Source organism: Hyla sarda, chromosome 1 (assembly GCF_029499605.1).
Source record: "Hyla sarda isolate aHylSar1 chromosome 1, aHylSar1.hap1, whole genome shotgun sequence".
NCBI classification, from domain to species: domain Eukaryota; kingdom Metazoa; phylum Chordata; class Amphibia; order Anura; family Hylidae; genus Hyla; species Hyla sarda.
Genome location: NC_079189.1, coordinates 169,811,037 through 169,829,958, shown reverse-complemented (window position 1 = coordinate 169,829,958; position 18,922 = coordinate 169,811,037). Strand labels below are relative to the sequence as shown.

The 18,922-nt window shown below is 38.0% G+C and overlaps 1 protein-coding gene across 1 annotated transcript in view; it reads left to right on the top strand.

Moving 5' to 3' along the window:
* The window catches only part of FAT4 (FAT atypical cadherin 4), a 245,383-nt gene extending 226,772 nt beyond the window's left edge, over positions 1-18,611 (top strand). The window contains exons 12-17 of the mRNA XM_056563751.1: positions 4,232-4,317; positions 6,739-6,918; positions 8,799-8,923; positions 10,930-11,141; positions 14,540-14,801; positions 15,794-18,611. Coding sequence (XP_056419726.1) covers positions 4,232-4,317; positions 6,739-6,918; positions 8,799-8,923; positions 10,930-11,141; positions 14,540-14,801; positions 15,794-17,652 — 2,724 coding nt within the window. The 3' untranslated portion in view covers positions 17,653-18,611. The remainder of the gene's footprint in view (positions 1-4,231; positions 4,318-6,738; positions 6,919-8,798; positions 8,924-10,929; positions 11,142-14,539; positions 14,802-15,793) is intronic.
* Positions 18,612-18,922: the final 311 nt, after the last annotated feature.

The following is an 18,922-nucleotide window of genomic DNA, read 5'->3' as shown; positions in this document are numbered from 1 at the left end:
GATATAGGGAAGTGCACAGGTGTAAACACTAATTGGAACCACTGCGCCAATCAGCGGCGCAGTGGCCCTTTAAATCGCAAAGACCCGGCGCGCGCGCGCCCTAGGGAGCGGGGCCGCGCGCGCCGGGACAGAACTGACGGAGAGCGAGTCAGGTACGGGAGCCGGGGTGCGCATCGCGAGCGGGCGCTACCCGCATCGCGAATCGCATCCCGGCCAGAGGCGGTATCGCAGCGCCCCGGGTCCGTGGAACCGAGCGGAGCGCTGCAGTGAGAGGAGTGTAGCGAGCGCTCCGGGGAGGAGCGGGGACCCGGAGCGCTCGGCGTAACAAGCAACATTTTCACTTTCCTCACCCTATGACGTGATTCCTGAAAGTAAAGCATAACCATCACCAATGAAAACTTAGTAGACGTCATTGTAGATTTAGGGTCATCCACTGTATGAACTCAGCTTTTAACTGGAACTAAAGGGGATGTTGAGGGCCTGGGAACAGATGCCGAAGTGGACAACCCTTTTTAATAGTTTTTTTTAACTTTATTTTACTTTCCCTTAATCCCGAATGCCTTCTAAGTTTCCCGCCTTCAGGCACATACTTATAATATAGTCATTATAGATAACTACCATATGCTGCAACTGGCACAGTAAAAAGTGCAAAGAATAATACATTACAGATGTGCTAGCCTCATATATTGTTCACCTAAATGGGGTGCTGAATTTTTTAACTTGGGGCTACTCCATTTATGCCTTGAGACTTACTGCCAGCACAAACAGGTTATATTTTTCTGCCAAGACAAGAGGTCAAGAAAAGGCAGAGATTCAATAGATATTACTACATGCAATGTACCTGCATAAATGGTTCATGTTATAAAACAGAATCGCATTTTATTGTTCATGGTGACCATTAATATAGTGTAATATTTATAGTATCTACCTCTCAGCAGATATCAGGTTTTCCTTTGTAACAGCTTAATCTATCCAATTGCATTAAAAATGTTACTGGCATGAGTAGAAGTACCATAGACATATTAAAGTCTGAAAACAACCTTTATTGGGCCAACATACAGAATGCTGCTCGAGCTAATTATCGGATTTCACTGCAGGAAAAATGTTAATTCAGCCTGATAAAGATAGCCTAGGATATGGGTTTTGCCTGTATGTAAGTGGAATTCAATTTTGTTTTCTATGTAGGGAATTGCGGAACCTAAAAATAACAGAATAACATTTTTTTTTCTGCCACAAACATTTAGCGAAACGCAATTTCCACATGTAAAACTGCACAATATATGTCTGTCCTCAACCCACAGGATTTTGAATCTGTCATTTCCTACAGTGCAAAGGGAGTTTATGGGAAAATGGTAAAAGCATTAAGCTGTCATTTTTGAGATATTGCAGATTAGGAAAGAAACGACAGAAGGAGAAAAGGGAAAAATAAAAATGCAGCAGATATTTAAAAAAAATGGCGTATCCCTTTCAAGTGCAATATCGTATATGCCATTTTTATGTTCTACAGTAAATACATCCTCATCGCCAATTTGGGGGAGATGGGGAGATTTAAGACGTGGAAGTAAATATAAGCTTACGATAATATCCTTAATATATTATTGTGAAGAAGCCAAGGGTAAATAAAAGTCAAGGGAATAAAAGAAAATCTACATTGGCCTTCAATGCTGGGAATCGGTATCATGTCACATTATGTTTGTTTGGGATCGTGTGTACGTATTATGGTGCTATAAGGACGGGTTCACACTGATGATCTCCAGATGGAAAAATTCCGTCCGGACATAGATGGCAATGCATGCGGAATTGATTACGTCTAAAGAACGGACAATAGGTGAACTCGGCTTATATCTCTACGCAACTGATGCCACAACTGATGACAAGTTGTTATCAGTTGTATGGCAGTCAGCGTCCATCGTTTTGGGACGGTGCTGTCTGGCGTGTCCAACCATCCGGCATCAAAATTCGGAGGCTGGATGATTGTGGACTGTCCCATTCAAATGAATGGGATATGTTCTAGCATCAGTTTTCCTCTGGTGCACACTGGAGGGAAACTCTGCGGGAGGCCTGATATATGTGGACCCAGCCCAACATACCAAAACATGTAGCGTACTACAGAACCAAAGAGTCACCACCCAGCCTGTGAATTAGGTTTCAGGTTATATTCAACAAACTGACAGCTATAAATATTATATTTAACTAACTGATATTGTAGCTGTAGATATTGAAAATATGCCATACTAATGCCATACTATTTTATCTATTCTGACAATGGTATCAATAAATTGCATCCTTAGCAATCCCCTAAGGTAATATTATCATCAGAATTACTTCCCACTTTGCTATAAGGAAGGTCTTCTGCAAAGCACACAAAGCTCGGGGATTCGAACAGGTGTTGACCAGAACACTAGTGCTGCCAATGGCAGTGTAGAATCTGTGAATGGGCCTCTGGAATGGTCAATATAACCTATACACATGTATAGATAAAAAGTTTTCAGCTTTAGTGTTTTGAAATCTTTTAGTCAGGTGTCTCTATGGTTTACTGAAGTACAACTATGAAAACTTTTATTGACAAATGCATGATGTTTATGCAAAGACTCAATATTTGTAGTGTTGACCCTTCTTTTTCAAGACTTTTGCAATTCTTCCTGGTATGCTGGATATCATCCTCTGGGCTAAATCCTGACTGATGACAACTTATTCCTGCCTAGTCTGTGCCTGGAGTTTATCACAATTTCTGTGTTTTTGTTTGTCCATCCGCTTTTTAAGGAATGACCACAGGTTCTTAAAGGAATGGAGATCTGAGGAGTTTTCCGGCTATGGACCCAACATTTCAATGTTTTGTCCACTTAGTTATCACCTTTGCATTGTGACATGGTGATACTGGAAAGAGCATTGCTCATCACCAAATTTCTCATGGTTCGTTGAAAGAAGGTAATTTTTTTATGGCAGTGTTCATTCAAAATTGTAGGGCTATGTTCACACGATAGAATTTCCGGGCAGAATTCCGCATGGACATTCCGCAGCAGCAAAGTCCTGTTGATTTCAATTGGATTCTGCTGCAATGTTCCCCTGGCAGAATTTCCACTCCAGAAACAGATGTTTCTGCTGCGGAAATTCAGATTCTGGCATCCGCAGAAAGAATAGTCATGTCTATTCTTTATGCATAGTCCACACGGAAATGCATTGCGTCTATAAGGTGGCGCATTTCTGAGCTGTCCTAGCTCCGGCATGTTCTGTTGGCGCTCCGAGGTTGGTGAAATGTCTGCACAGACATTTTCTTTGCTGAAAAACTACCATGTGTGCATTGCCTAAGGGAACCCACTCCACCCATGCCACACATAAATGGTCTTAGAATACTTTAATGTTGGCATGATGTGAGACTTATGGTAGCGTTCACCTCTCCTTCTCCGGACAATCATTCTTCCAGATGTCCCAAACAGTCTGAAGGGGTTTTCATTAGAGAAAATAACTTTACTCCAATCTTATGAAGTCCAACCCCTGTACTTCCTACAGAATGTTAGTCCGTCCTAGATGTTTTTCTTAAAGATAAGTGTTTTTTTTTGCAGCCCTTTTTGGTGCCAGTTCTACCTCCAACAGCCTCCCCCCCCCCCACCCTGTGGCAGATGCACTGACACCTGTGACTTGCCATTCCTGAGCAAGTTCCACACTGGTGTTGAACCAAACCCTTAGCTGAGTCCTCTTTAGGAGATGGTCCTAGCATATTTTGGTATTTGAAGAGCAACTTCCAGGAGCAATTTGGGGGTAAACAATACCTTTTAAGCATAATAGCACCATACCACATGGCAATAGTGATAACTAAGCAACTTGATGAACAAAGCATTGACACTTTGGGTCCATGGCAAGGAAACTCCCCAGACCCTTTGGTCAATCCTCAAAATGTGGATGGACAAACAAAAACACAAATTGTGATAAATCCCAAGCAGTGATCAGGCAAGAACAAGTTGTCATCACTCGGAATTTGGCCCATTCAGCATGCCAGGGCCAATTGCAGAAGTCTTTAAAAATAGCATTAATATCGAGACTTTGCATAAACTTGATGAATTTGTCAATAGAAGTTGAAAAGAAAACCGAAACATCTGACAAAATAATCTAAAATCAATGGAACAGCTTTATTGAAACCAAAATTTGTGTCAGTCTCAAATCTTTTGCCCATGACTGTCTATATCTCCTCCAAATGTCATATTATACTCACGAATATGAATCTTTATTGCAGGCGGCATCACTGACAGTTGACACATGCTCGGAAGACCAGGAACCAGGGTTCTGCACTGTCAGCACTACAGCTGTGTCCAGTGACTGGTAAATCTCAAAACATTTACAGTATATTACACCCATTACAGATGACAATGTACAATTTAGGACAAGAGAAAAAAGAATTGATTATTTAACCAGAGAAGATTTTTTTGTTTCTGGAGATCCCCTTGTATAGAATCCAGCATGCCTCACAAACTTGATCTCACTGTTAAGTTGTTAATAAGCAAAAAAACATCATCCACCTACTGTCAGTTTTTGCAGTAAAATGCTTCTAAATTTCACAAGATGTTCCCTACAGGCACGGTTACTTTTAATAAGGATATATATCCAAGACAACCTGTCCCCTACTTCCTATTAGATTGCACTCCATAAAATCTGTGACTATATACTCATTCATTTCAATGAACTGTACAGATTTCTCTTTTGTCTGTGTGTTTCTTGGTTAGCAGAATTCCGTGTATTAACCAGGGAACACTTAAGTGATCCTCACAGTTACTTTTATATCATTTTGCATCATTAAAGTTTCTACAGAAGCTACAAAAACACTGTTCATAGAAATAAAATGATTTGGTTCATTTTCAAAGCAGTATATTGCAATTTGAGCAACAGTTCCTAAATATTGTCTTAAGGGCATTTGGGGGGGGGGGGGTTATACCTAAGCAAATGAGAAAATACAATCTCTGTAGAGTATAACGCCCTAGGAGTGCCTAAAGAACGTCCTTATGCAATACGTGTGGGATATGGAGTTGATGAAGAAAAATCCTGTAACAAATAGTTATTTTGTTACAATGGAAGTCTATGGTGATGTGTGCAACTGTGCAGTTTACATTTGTATATCTCAGAGCTATAGACTTACTAAGCCTATATGTGTACAGAATGTAAACAGAGCCTGCATGCGATGATCCATGGCCACAATATAATCATTTGGTACCCACCCCTTCCTTTTAGAAGTTAGAGTGAGGTGGAGCGCTGGGAGCAAGCAAAAGTTTTTCTTCTTCCCCTCCGGGATAACCCCTATAAATTGGCCATAAAATCTGTTAGGATTAAGAAAACAAAGCTAATTTCTTCAACAACAAAAAAAAAAACAGCACCACACTTGTCCACAGGTTTTGTGTCGTATTACAGCTCAGTTCCATTAATGGAATGAAGCTGATTTGTAATACTACAGACCACCCGAGGACAATGTGGTGTTGTTTATATTATATTTCTGGATAACCCTTTAAAGGGGTATTCTGGCTTTATACATCTTATACCCTATCCAAATGATAGGGGATAAGATGTATGATCACAGGGTCCCCCAGAGGCGGGACCCCTGTGATCATACATTTTATCCCCTATCCTTTGGATATGGGATAATATGTATAAAGCCGGAATACCCCCTTTCATTTCATAAATGTGGCCATCCAAACAGATAGAATTATGTATTACACATGTTCACATGTATTGCACCAAATAATTTTGTCTTTTGTGCTTGTATCAGTTTATTGCCTTTTTTTTTATTTTTTTATTTTTTTACAAACATCTGACTTAAATGCTTATCATTTGACTGACTTATTTTATCCATAAACTCATATAAGGCAATTTTTACTTGAAACTTTTTTTGAAATTTTTTTTTAATGGATGGAAGGAATCTTGAATATTTGTAGAAAACCTATGTAAAAATGCTAGCACCACACATATATTGTCCTGGTCTTTTGTGAACCCAGACCATAGTTCTAGCCATACGGTAAATCCACTATTATAAAACAGTATGTTAAAAAAAACAATTACAAGAGTATTGAAAAACTAAAAATAAATAATTTTTAATAACTGATTATTATCTTTAAATATTTTGAAATATAATTATAAAATATGATAAGGACTTGGATTGGCTTCTTCATCCTTTTATTTGAGTTTCTCTCAAAAAAGAAAAGCTCATTGACTTCAACAGCATTATGGACAAAATATGTCCTGGATGTCTGCTGATGTCATTTTCTAACATGCCAAAAATTGCATATCAGGAAATAATAAAAGCAGTGAACCCATCTACTGCCTCGGTGCTGTTGGCCTGGAAGACATTAGACATAGACATTAGTGTTGAAAGACTCAGTTTTGTCTCCCTAATGTAATTGAGTGTGAAGGGAAACCAATTATCTTGTCTGCCTACTTAATGTAAGAAGTTTAGAATTCCTCCTACAATGTGTGTTTCCTGTTGACTCACCTGTACTTATTTTATATCTACCTTCCATCTGTTCACCTAGACCTAGAATGTTATTTAATAACAACGTAATATCCCCAAAGCATGATGATGAAGCTTCCTCAGAGTATATGTTACTAAAATTAAAGATTGTGTTATAAAAGTTAACACATAGGATAAATCACCTCCTTGTCTAGACTGTGCACACTTTTTTAACACAATCTTATGATCATCATTGCTTGAAAAAAAAAACTGAGTTGGTCTGTAATGATTCTTCTTTCTTGGAACAGGACTCTGGATGTTCAGCCAAACAGAATAACAGTAGGAGGTATCAGATCCCTGGAACCAATACTACAAAGAAAAGGACAAGTACAAAGCCATGACTTTGTAGGTTGTATAATGGAATTTGCAGTGAATGGGCGTCCTCTAGAACCAAGCCAAGCTTTGTCAGCACAAGGAATCCTAGATCGGTATGTTAAGGCCCCAGGAAATCTGATGCATAATGATACATTGGTTCAATGCTTTAATACATGATCATAAGTTTTAAAGGGGTATTCCAGGAAAAAAAAAGTTTTTTTTTTATATCAACTGGCTCCAGAAAGTTAAACAGATTTGTAAATTACTTCTATTTAAAAAAATAATAATCCTTCCAATAATTATCAGCTGCTGAAGTTGAGTTGTTCTTTTCTGTCTGGCAACAGTGCTCTCGGGAACTGCACAGAGTAGAAGAGGTTTGCTTTGGGGATTTGCTTCTACCCAGACAGTTCCCGAGACAGGTGTCATCAGAGTGCACTTAGACAGAAAAGAAACAAAAGATGCTTTCTGTAGGGTTTCTCTAGCTTCAATGTGCTGCAAACAATTACGGTCAATTAATCATCAATAATTTCCCGATCCTTGTGTTATTTTAAGCCATGTATATTAACTCTAGACACTCCAGAAAATCAGTTTTTGATTGATTGCTTTAACCATTGAAAGGTGAATTCTTTACATGCGGTTCAATGGCGTATTATTGTATGTGACAACAATTCTTGAAGGTCGAGCTGGTGGGGGTTTACGAGGCAATTTACAGTTCCAGCTCTCTAGCATGTGTAGATTTGGCTTAGGTTAATGGTGGCTGCTCTCACCACAATAATTGCAGTTATACCAGGAAATTAGTCTCATATAGCAGCATGTTGTCTCAGAATTACCCGTATGTCCTATAATAATCCTCTCGACGTTTAATGATAATTGCCATCATGAATGGTGAATAATGCAGCTTAAGAAAACCATTGGCAGCCCTTAGGCTACAGCTGAGCTAGAAGCATTCTGGCAAAATGAACATCATTTCTGACCACCCATACTACTGTCCAAACTGGACAGATGTTCTATTATTTCAATTTAACATTAGCATGACTACATAAAATGAATGTAACGAACATGAGATATGTTTCGGTAAAGCGAAAACAAATGATAATGTACCATAAAAGCAGTATTCCAGTCTCCACAGTTACTGCATTATTTGCAAACAAGAAGGTGAAGAACTGGTCCAAGGCCTCTGGAGAGGGGTTAAAGGGGAAAACAATCACCAGGCTCTTCTGTCCTGGGTGGAAAAATATCTTACCATATTGGAGGTCTCTCTATTTTTGGTATAAGCCACTGGCTAGAAATAGAGGATGAGATGTTTTTAGAATGTGTGAGGTCAGAGGTTATAAAAACTAAGGATGGGGCAGCCATAATATGTAACTTGTTCAGATAAATCATTTATCTGACAAAATAAGTTGTGTGTTTGGGCTGGGCTGAAAATGAAAATTAAACAAAATAACCTATCCTAATCCTGGATGAAAAGCGCTTCCACTTGCTTTTGTTTTGACACTCACAAAGTACGCATTCAGCGAGCCACTGGCATATGGCTGACCCATCTTGTGATTGGCTGAACGGGTGCTTCTTGCATGTTGAAACAAAAAGAGATGTTAAACCTGGGCTAGGCACCATCAGGACAGGGACATTTGAGTTAAAGTGTTTTTTTTTTTTTGTTTTGTTTTTTTAAATCTTCAGTCCAGCCTGGACACACAACTCTTATTTTGCCAGACAACCACTTTAACTTATCTTTTTAACTTCTTATATGTGGGCTAATTTAAATAATTGCACCCTGAATGTCGAGGGTAAGGCCACAATTGTTATTGTTAAAATAATTTCCTAGAAAACATTCTATGGAACACAAACTCATTTTTGATCAAATATCTTCAAAGCTTTAGATTGTTCTGATAAAAAAAAAAAAAAAAGGATCGGTAACCAAAAAATACAAGCTTCGCTTATCTGCCATATTTGTATACTGTAATACACATTGCATTTCTCTTATTCTTGTGTCTAGGTGTCCAAGATTTGAAGGAGCCTGCACTACAACTTCTTGCCAAAATGGAGCAACCTGCGTTGATAATTGGTCCTGGCAGCAATGTAACTGTAAAGATGGCTTTACTGGAAAGCACTGTGAAAAATGTACGTTAAGTTTTACACTGCTTCATAATAACCTGACTTCACTAGAAAAATAGCCTAAGTGCTCACAATATAAAGTAATGCATTTTATATGGTGGTTTTATGCTGTTCCAGTTCTCAGTGTTATCATATACACTACAGGTGTTTCTATGGATTTTTCCAGATTCAAACTAAGATTTTACACATCAGAGAAGCAGATTTATTAAATGATGTTTTAAGGTCCATTTATTAACTGACAGAAATTAATATAGACCTTTTACGTTTCTGCATTTTGGGTATATACAGTTGTGGTGGCCAAAAACTTTCGAAACTTTTTTTCACTAAGTTTACTACTTCAATATTTTTCTTTCTTTTAGTCAGATATTTCCATAGTATACTGAAGTACAATTATGAGATTTGTTTGATAAGGATTTTTTTTTTACTTTTATTGACAAACGCATCACGTATATGCAATTCTGACATAGAGAGGTATCTAGAGTGATGAACCCCCCTCTATGCCATTGCCATGTGCCAGTGGAATAGTGTTATTAGTAATATATTACACCATTTGTGTTATGAGTTCGAACCAGTGCCATTTTCTATCCATGTTCATGTATGCTTTGGCTTATTATCAAATATTACAATCTAATGCTTGTATTTGTTGTTGTATTTTTGTTTTCACCACAAAACAGTAATGTAATCTATTTTGAGACAAGTCTATAAGCACTACTATCTTTTTTTTGCCTTTATTTTTATATTATATATTACATCAACAACAACAAAAAAGGTCCAAATATAAATATTAACCAATAAATGCACAACCCAACCCTCCTCCATATGAGCAAAGAGAAAAAAGAAAAGAAAAAAAAAATCAATCTCTATCTAGGCACTCTTCCAACAATTCCAAAGCCTGCTTCCAACTTCAATCTTATTTCTTTCTTTATAAAGGAGTAATTCATAGCTTCTGCCTTTATTAACAATATTCAACCAGGATAACAGTGGGGGAGCCCAAACAGCAAGCCATGATCTTAGAAGAATCAGTCTACCATAAAAAAGCTTAGCAATAATTCTCATATAATTTATGAGGAATACCCAACATGTCATCTAAAATAGCCATATTGAAGAGAAACGGCGGTTAACACTGTAGACGGCTTAAAACTGTCCATCTAGTATCTTCCTAGAATATTTTAATGCAGGAGAGGGGAAGAAAAGCAGAGATGGCGCAATATAGTGCAATTAATCATAATTGTAATAGGTTGGACAGTTGTCCAAAACAAGAATGGTGCTCACCTATGGGTGTTGTTCAGGCAGGCACAACACTGGCGATCACATGTAACAGGTAGCAGGTGGCGGTGTGCAGTGTCGGGAGGCAGCCGGTCGTCGGTCCCACTGTGCCAGCGGTGTAGATACAGGAAAGGTTCTGGGAAAGCCTGGCAAGGCTACCGCAGAACTCCTGTAGAAAAATCTGATTTCGGCTATAAGGCGCACACCCGAGAGTTGTGAACAAAAGCAGGCTTTATTAATTCAGAAAACATGCAGGATAAATGGGACAAAGCGTTTCAAAGGTTCATCATTCTTCTTTTTTTAAATAAACAGACATCTATGAGTATAATACAGTCAATAAAAATCCCAAACTGTACAAGTCTGTGATTCTCATTGATGGATACCATTGAGGTAGTTTCCACTATGGAAATCGATTCATCAGAGTCCATCCCACCAAGATCTCTCTGCCATTATACTTTACTATTAACTTGAGTACCTTAGCCACTTATCTACAAATATTCTCGAGGAAGCAAGAGAGGTCTCCTTGCCCCACCAACTTTCAACAAAGTCTTGTTTTTTTATGTCTACTGGAGTCATTCAGAGAATCAGAGGGTTTCATAGCACCCCATTTGGGAATCATTAGATAGAAGAGTGTTCTACATGGTCTCTTACATTTAATAAATGCTTTGTTCTGTGTATTACTTTTATTTATTGATATTTTTTTAACAAAGAATCCAAACATTTCTAATATTATTTATTATTTCTAGATATTAGCCCAGACACTGCCTTATCACTTGAAGGTAAAGGCTACCTTGAATACACCATGAGCCAGAGCAAGAAAAGAGAGTATCTCTTAACACACCGTGCTGTGGATACAGAAACTATGTACATTAATAATTTGGAGATAAAATTCAGGACAAGGAGTGACAATGGCATTTTACTTCAGGTTCATGAAAGCAGCAATTACACTATGGTAAAGGTATGTATTTGATTAAAGTGCATAGCAGCTCACCCAGCAATTGGCGCAAGGACCTGACGTGGACCTCGTCCAAGAATCTCAGTAAGGAACAGAAGTGTCCAGCGCTTTACTAAGGAACAATTCTTTTATTAATACGCCAGGGTAGACATACAAGAACATGGTAAGGTGATGCGTTTCGGCTTATACTAGAAAGCCGTAGTCATACAAAAGACATTTTGTATGACTAAGGCTTTCTAGTATAAGCCGAAATGCGTCACCTTAATGTGTTCCTGTATGTCTACCCTGGCGTATTAATAAAACAAATTGTTCCTGAGTCAAGCGCTGGACACTTCTGTTTCTTCCTATGTATTTGATTGTATTTTATATGAAACATATTTTGGTAATATTACATTTAAAAATTTCTAAACTTTTTTTGCATTTTATTTTGACTTTGCATATACATCATTTTTTGGGTTCGAAATAAAATTTTCTCATGTTGCCTCTATGCTACAATTTTCTCACTGTAGTCCTACTTTCCATCCAGTTGTTTACACATTGTGAAGATTTATGAAACTAAATATGTAAACTAAGATAACCAGACTTATTACTCATACATTGACAATCTCTGTGCGTACATAATCCATGGTCTTTATCATTAGCTCTATGATAACTGTCCAATACAGTAAGTCCTAGTAGAGGGACCCTCTTTATCAGCTAGTCATCAGAACTGCCTTGAGGCAAGGGGTTGTCCTAAGCAATCTTGCTACAGGTTGTATTCAGGTAATCCAAACTGCTGGCACTTCTAAGGGCAAAATAAAGTGTGATAATCAATTTTGAATCGCACGCCAAACACCAACATCATGGACAAAGAGCAGAGAGAACCACCATAATCAGAATGAAACATAATGACCTCATAATGAGAAGTGGTTGTTCTAACCATATAAATCCTCTAAAGAAGACCTGTGACCTCTTCAGAAATGTGCACATCAACATTAATGTGGAGCCAGTTTCTATTGATTCTGGCGCTTTTATGCAATCAATGCCCTCCAGTGCCAAGTTATTCGGGTCCAATATGCTAATGAGGCCCTACATTGTCAAATGGGTTGGTGAACACTACTCCTTTTTCAATGGATAGAGCATTTTGGTTCACAGCCTTTTGACTACTAAGCAGTGGTGACCACCATAGTGGATATTGGGGCAGTCGTCACTGTTAAGGTGTCAATGGGGCATAAACCTAAGCTCTCCCCCTTTTGGAATTGATTGGTGGTGACCACCCAATTAGAAATCTGTTTGTCTATTATTCCTATGAAAGAAATGGGGAAGCCTAGAAAAAAAAGAGTAAAGATTGCGCCTTTATCAGGCATGTGGAGCTGCTCCATTTGAAAAGATATAGGCCCTAAAAACAAATGGCTGCATTGTAGTGTTTAAATTTGTTACAAGTGAAAAAAGAAGATTCATTTACTTTAAATGGCCACTGTCATAAACAGAACAGCGATTCTTAAAAGGAAAAATGGGAGTTGCTCCTAGTGCAAGGGTGATGGTGCACGGAGAGTCACACTGAAAAAAAAATGGTGCTTGTCCCAGTTCTTATGGAACAAAATGGAATAAAAATAATTAAGTGCCATTATTCTGTCATTTTCTCCTATCAGTGGTGGCTACCCTGTGGATTCCAAAAAACAAAACAGAGCAGAGAAACTGCAGAACAAGGAAGAAAATATTTGACATATTTTGGCCCTAAAGTGTACCTTTAATTTAAAAAAAAAATTTGACGTGTCAAAAGTTATTTTTTTTTAAACAAAAGGTACAATTTATGTTCATAAGTTTTGATTTACTGATCCATAGAGCGAGCTGGGAGAAGAGCATGCTCTCCCGGCACTGCGCCATGTTTCAAGCACAGAGAACAAGGTGAGAAGTGCTGAGCCACGCACTTCTTGACTCACTTATTCTAGCAATTGGTTGGGGTCTGAACAGGTACACGTTGAGCCCAGAATATGTTGCACATTTTCTTTCTAGTTCTGCAGTTGTTCTGCTCTTTTCTGTTTTTGTGCTTTTACTTTTTATTTTCTGTTCCAAAATACATACTAATCCTGTATACCCTTTTATCAGTCTTTCTGTTGTGTTCTGTTGAATTCCATAGACTAAGCCATATCTAATTTTACTTTTGGATCTTTGTCTTTTATTAAATTTGTTTAAAGATGGCAAACAAGTTACAGACCTTGAATGGTGTTTTGAAGCCAGAAAAGTGTCCCTATGTTCCTCCCTTTAGTATAAAAACACATAAGTCTGCAGAAGTTACCTCTCCCTGAAGAACCTGATAACTTTAGTCCCTGGCTATGGCTCAGTCAGCCTTGTCATAATTCTAAATGAGAGCAAGAGTAATGCTGGCAAAACATTTTATTGGACAGATCACTAGCCAAAAGTTCCAAAAACTTCTGGGATGTGTCCCAATATACATATGTATTCATATCAGTAGATATAAATGTACTGCATATAGGTATATTTTGAATTTAGAAAAAAGACCTACTATTCTGAAAAATCAATAATGTTCTATTTATAAGTAGTCTGAATTACATAAGCCGACAGACGACATAGGAAAAATACGCTCACATGTGTAAGTGCAAATTCAAGACTAGTATGTATTTGGAGATTTGGTCAATTTTTTTTTTTTTGTAAAATATTGTTCCAAACACCATATATATGAGGATATAATCCTATGAGGACCTAAAACTCAGATGTGAGAGTGAGCAGTTTGCTGTCTATGGAAGAGAGGGCAAGAAACAATGGAGACCAGCTGGCCCTCCAGCCACAGATGGGGCAGATACATAAAAAAAAAACACTAAATGCCTTCTGTACAACATTTGCAATTAACATTGTGTATTCATTTATCCACCACTTTGCCCATAGTCCTAAATAATTTACTCAGCTGAATGGAAAAAAAATGATGTGCATTTTTAATTCTTTATTGCTCCTGGCCTACCAGATTATACTTTTTACTAGGTGAAGCAGAAAATGATCAATTTAAATGCAATGCATTGTGTTTCTGATGGACTTTAGACTATGGAGCTAACAAAGAGCAGGAGAACCACAGTAGAGCAATTACCAGCTCTCTGAGTTATATAGGATGAATATAAAATCCCTAGAAATGGTTATATGAACTCATAAAACACTCCAGCCATTTAGGCACATATGGATATCTCCAAGTAGAATATATCTCCATCTTAAGGTTCAAAAAGACTTTGTGGCATGGTGTAAAGTCATTTTTTTTTTTATGATCTCAGGATTTAATTTAGCTTTTCCATCATTTTGGTGCCAGTCCTAATTGTCTTGCATAGCTATGGTCAATTTCAGCTTTCTGAGAATATGTCATAGCTTCTAAAGTCAAGGAGGTAAAGCTGTTTATTCTGCATTTCCTAACTTAGGTGAAGAATGGCAAATTACACTATACGTCAGATGCAGGAGGTGCGGGAAAAGTAGAAAGAAATATCCCAGAAGTGTATGTAGCTGATGGACGGTGGCACACTCTTCTAATGGAGAAAAATGGTTCACTAACTACTTTGTCTTTGGATAAAACCTACAACCGCGAGATTCATCATGTTACACAAGACTTTGGAGGGCTCAATGTTTTAAGTCTTCAACTTGGTGGATCTTCCCATGGACAGATATCTCAAAATAATCCAAATGGTAAAACATTTATATTTCTATCATGTTTGTATTTTTATTTCATTTAGAGAACCATGCCAGATACAAGCTCCAATATAACATATCTGGTGCACATTTACTGAGCCTTTCACACAGCCCAATCATTGTGTGGCCAGGATCACTTGTGCAGCCCTTCACATACATAATGGTTTGCAGCACATCTCTACAAGGGGGAAGTGCTTCAGACCAGCAATGACTTTTAGGGCTCCACAATCCCAGCAATTAGCAGACAAATGAGAGATTGCTTGTTATTGGCTGATTGAGGGGTCTTTTAAACTGTTTAGCCCATAACTGATCCATGTACAAAGCCCTCAATGGGGGTTTGCCATCTTACAAAATTATCCCCTATATACAGGATAGAGGATAACTATCTGATCTGACAACTGGTGCTCCCATTCTCTATATAAGACGCTAGATATACAATAGCTGAATACAGTGTTTAGCTGTCTCATACACGCTCATAGAGAATGGAGCAGCTGTGGGCATGCATAACCCTATTCTAATAGAAGGCCTCAGGGGGCCCCAGTGGTTGATCCCCCATGTTCAGATAGTTTTCCTCTATTATGTTGATAAAAGATAACTTTTTAAGATGGGAAAACTGCTTTAAGTCTATTGGTAATTTAATTATAATTTCCTTTGTTTGACAAAAAAAAATATATTTTTTGACAGAAAACGTGTATATTTGAATATGTAAAATATTGGTTGCAGTTGGGCCACATTTTATCTAGTGATTTTGTTTTATAAGTAAAGGATGCTAAGCTAAGGGTGATTTCAGTGAAATAAATAGTTGTATTTATGACATGAGCTCACTCTGAGTTACAGTAAAACCATTTTGACATGGGTTACCCATTATTGGGTTCCCATTTTAATAAATACATATTTCAGACACCAAACATGTAAAACAGAACATGTAATGAAGAAAAAAATTCAGGTTGCTAATATGGTATATTAAAAATGTACCTTTTCTGTTTTAGGTTTTGATGGTTGCATTGCCTTTGTGAAGTATAACCGTGAGAATCTTCCATTCAGTGGAAAACATGACATGGTTCGCATATCTAAGTCGGAGTCATCAGTTAAACTAGGATGTCGAGGTCCTAATATATGTGCCAGCAACCCCTGTTGGGGGGACCTGATGTGCATAAATCAGTGGCATGCATACACCTGTGTACCACCTGGGGATTGTTCCTCAAACCCTTGCCAAAATGGGGGAAGTTGTGAACCTCATTCCCAATCTGGATTTACCTGCATCTGTCCTGAGACACACAATGGAAAACTGTGTGAAATTGTCGTAGCCTGTCTTGGTGTAGTTTGCCCTCAGGGAAATGTTTGTAAGGGTGGATTAAATGGAGGCTATACATGTACTCTAAGCACAAGTACTGAGCAGCTGTCTCTGCCACTTTGGGCTGTCCCAGCTATTGTTGGGAGCTGTGCTACTATTCTTGCTCTGCTGGTCCTTAGTTTGATATTATGTAACCAGTGTAGAGGGAGAAAAAATAAAGTGCCAAAAGAGGAGAAGAAACCAAAAGAAAAGAAGAAAAAGGGAAGTGAGAATGTTGCCTTTGATGATCCTGACAATCTTCCTCCATATGGTGATGACATGACTATAAGAAAACAGCCTGAAGGGAACCCCAAGCCTGATATTATTGAAAGGGAAAACCCATATCTCATTTATGATGAAACAGATATACAACATAGCTCCGAAATAATACCTAGTGCTCCTTTAGCTATGCCTGATACAGAAATAGAGCACTATGATATTGATAATGCCAGCAGTATTGCTCCCTCTGATGCTGATATAATTCAACACTATAAGCAGTTCCGGAGTCATACTCCTAAATTCTCAATTCAAAGACATAGTCCTCTTGGTTTTGCACGACAATCTCCACTGCCTTTGGGTGCTAGCAGTTTAACATATCAACCATCCTATAGCCAGGGACTTAGAACTGCTACACTTGGCCATTCTGGTTGTCCGCCTCCTAATGCGTTGTCTCGTCACAGTCCAGCACCATTTTCCAAGTCTTCAACGTTTTACAGGAGCAGTCCAGCACGCGAACTACATCTTTCATCATTGGAAATGCATAATGATGTCTGCCAGCCTGGTATTTTTAATTATGCAACTCGTCTGGGGAGAAGGAGCAAGAGTCCTCAAACAATGGCAGGCCATAGCTCCAGACCAGGAAGTCGCCTTAAGCAACCTATAGGGCAGATTCCTATGGAAAGTGGACCCCCTGTTGGCCTTTCAATAGAGGAAGTTGAAAGACTTAACACTCCCAGACCAAGAAACCCTAGCATCTGCAGTGCAGACCATGGGAGATCTTCATCAGAAGAGGACTGCCAGAGACCTCTTTCAAGAATTAGGAATCCAGCTGATGGAATTCCTGCTCCAGAATCATCTTCTGATAGTGATTCACATGAGTCCTTCACATGCTCAGAAATGGAGTATGACAGAGACAAGCCAATGGTGTATACATCAAGAATGCCAAAATTATCACAAGTTAATGAGTCAGATGCAGATGATGAAGACAATTATGGTGCTAGACTAAAGCCCCGGAGATATCCAGGCCGCAGAGCTGAGGGTGGACCTTCCGGAGCTCAGTCACCAACAGCCACTCTACCAGCTGATAGTACATTACCTATGAAGCTAACCCAGCAAGCTAGCAATTTCAACTGGGACAATCTATTGAACTGGGGTCCAGGTTTTGGGCATTATGTAGATGTTTTTAAAGATCTGGCTTCACTACCAGAAAAAGCTTCAACAAATGTAAATGAAGAATCAAAGGCAAGTCCATCTAAAACAGGTTCTAAAGATGGTGAAACAGAACAATATGTCTAAACATATGACATAACTGGATTGTTGAATTGCAAATGCTTATGACAGTCAAACATTATATGTTTGTTTACAACGAAACGTCTCCATTGTAAGAACCGGCCAGTGCAGTCTTTAATTTAAAGGAGACATTTTTAAAATAATAAACTTGTTGCTGCTGGAAAGGACTGAGATGTATTTAAAGCAATTCTGTTCATTATTCAATTTACCTGCATGCATTACACTTCACAACCCAATTTCCAGCATGCACAATGTTAAGTATCGGTCCTGCTTAAAACTGGTCCCATTGTGATACTTGTGGATGTTATAATTGATGTTGTTTTTCTCAATTATGTTAATAATACAGATGTAGTACTTCATTTTGTAAATTGCTCCTAAGGGACGGAGACATCGAAGGCTAGATTTATTCTCTAAGAACTTCTAATGTACCTAGGCTATAACATTACAGATCTATAATGAATAACAAAAATATTGGCAAAATGGGTGATAAAAAAGGGATTTTCACAGATTCAGGATGATCGCACCATAGGATCCTCTTGACATTTCTTTTTATTAAAAAACTAAAATAAATTAGTTTAAAAAAGTTTCCATCTTTGTAAAATTGGGATATACTTCAAAATGTCATTCACTGCTTTCAGATGATTTATTTTTGTAAAGACTTTTTCAAGCACACACTAAAAATGGAACTTCCTTACTAGTTTTTAATGAAATTCTTACATTATAAATTTGTACGTTGACATTTGAACGACACTTTTGTGATACTTTGTATTGTGGAACAATTTTTTTTTAAGTGCTTTTATCCGATCGGTTTTTGATATTGGTATATTTCCTATGCTGTATAGTTTTTTTTTTTACTTTCAGGGAAGGCAAGAAAATGCTTTTCTGTAAAATCTGTTACTTGTGTAACATACATATTTTTCAAATTTTGATACAATTGTAACATATCTGTATGCTTTTTTCTTCTTGTAAATGTCAATAATAAAATTAAAATATTTATTTAAAATATTGTGTTTAAAAGGTAAGTTACTTGTTATGTTATCATATAGCTGTTTTGATTTTGACATCAAAGATTGGTCAGGGTCACAGTGCTGAGACCCCCCACTGATCATTAGATACAGAAGCACTTGGCTTCACTTCCCTGGTTCAGTGCAATCTCCACTTCACTTCAGGACACAATCTCCACGGATTTACAATGGTCTCCTGCAACAAGAACGAAAAGGCAGCGATCTTGGGGGATGAAGTGCTTAGCCAATTTTTTGCTGTATCTAATGATGAG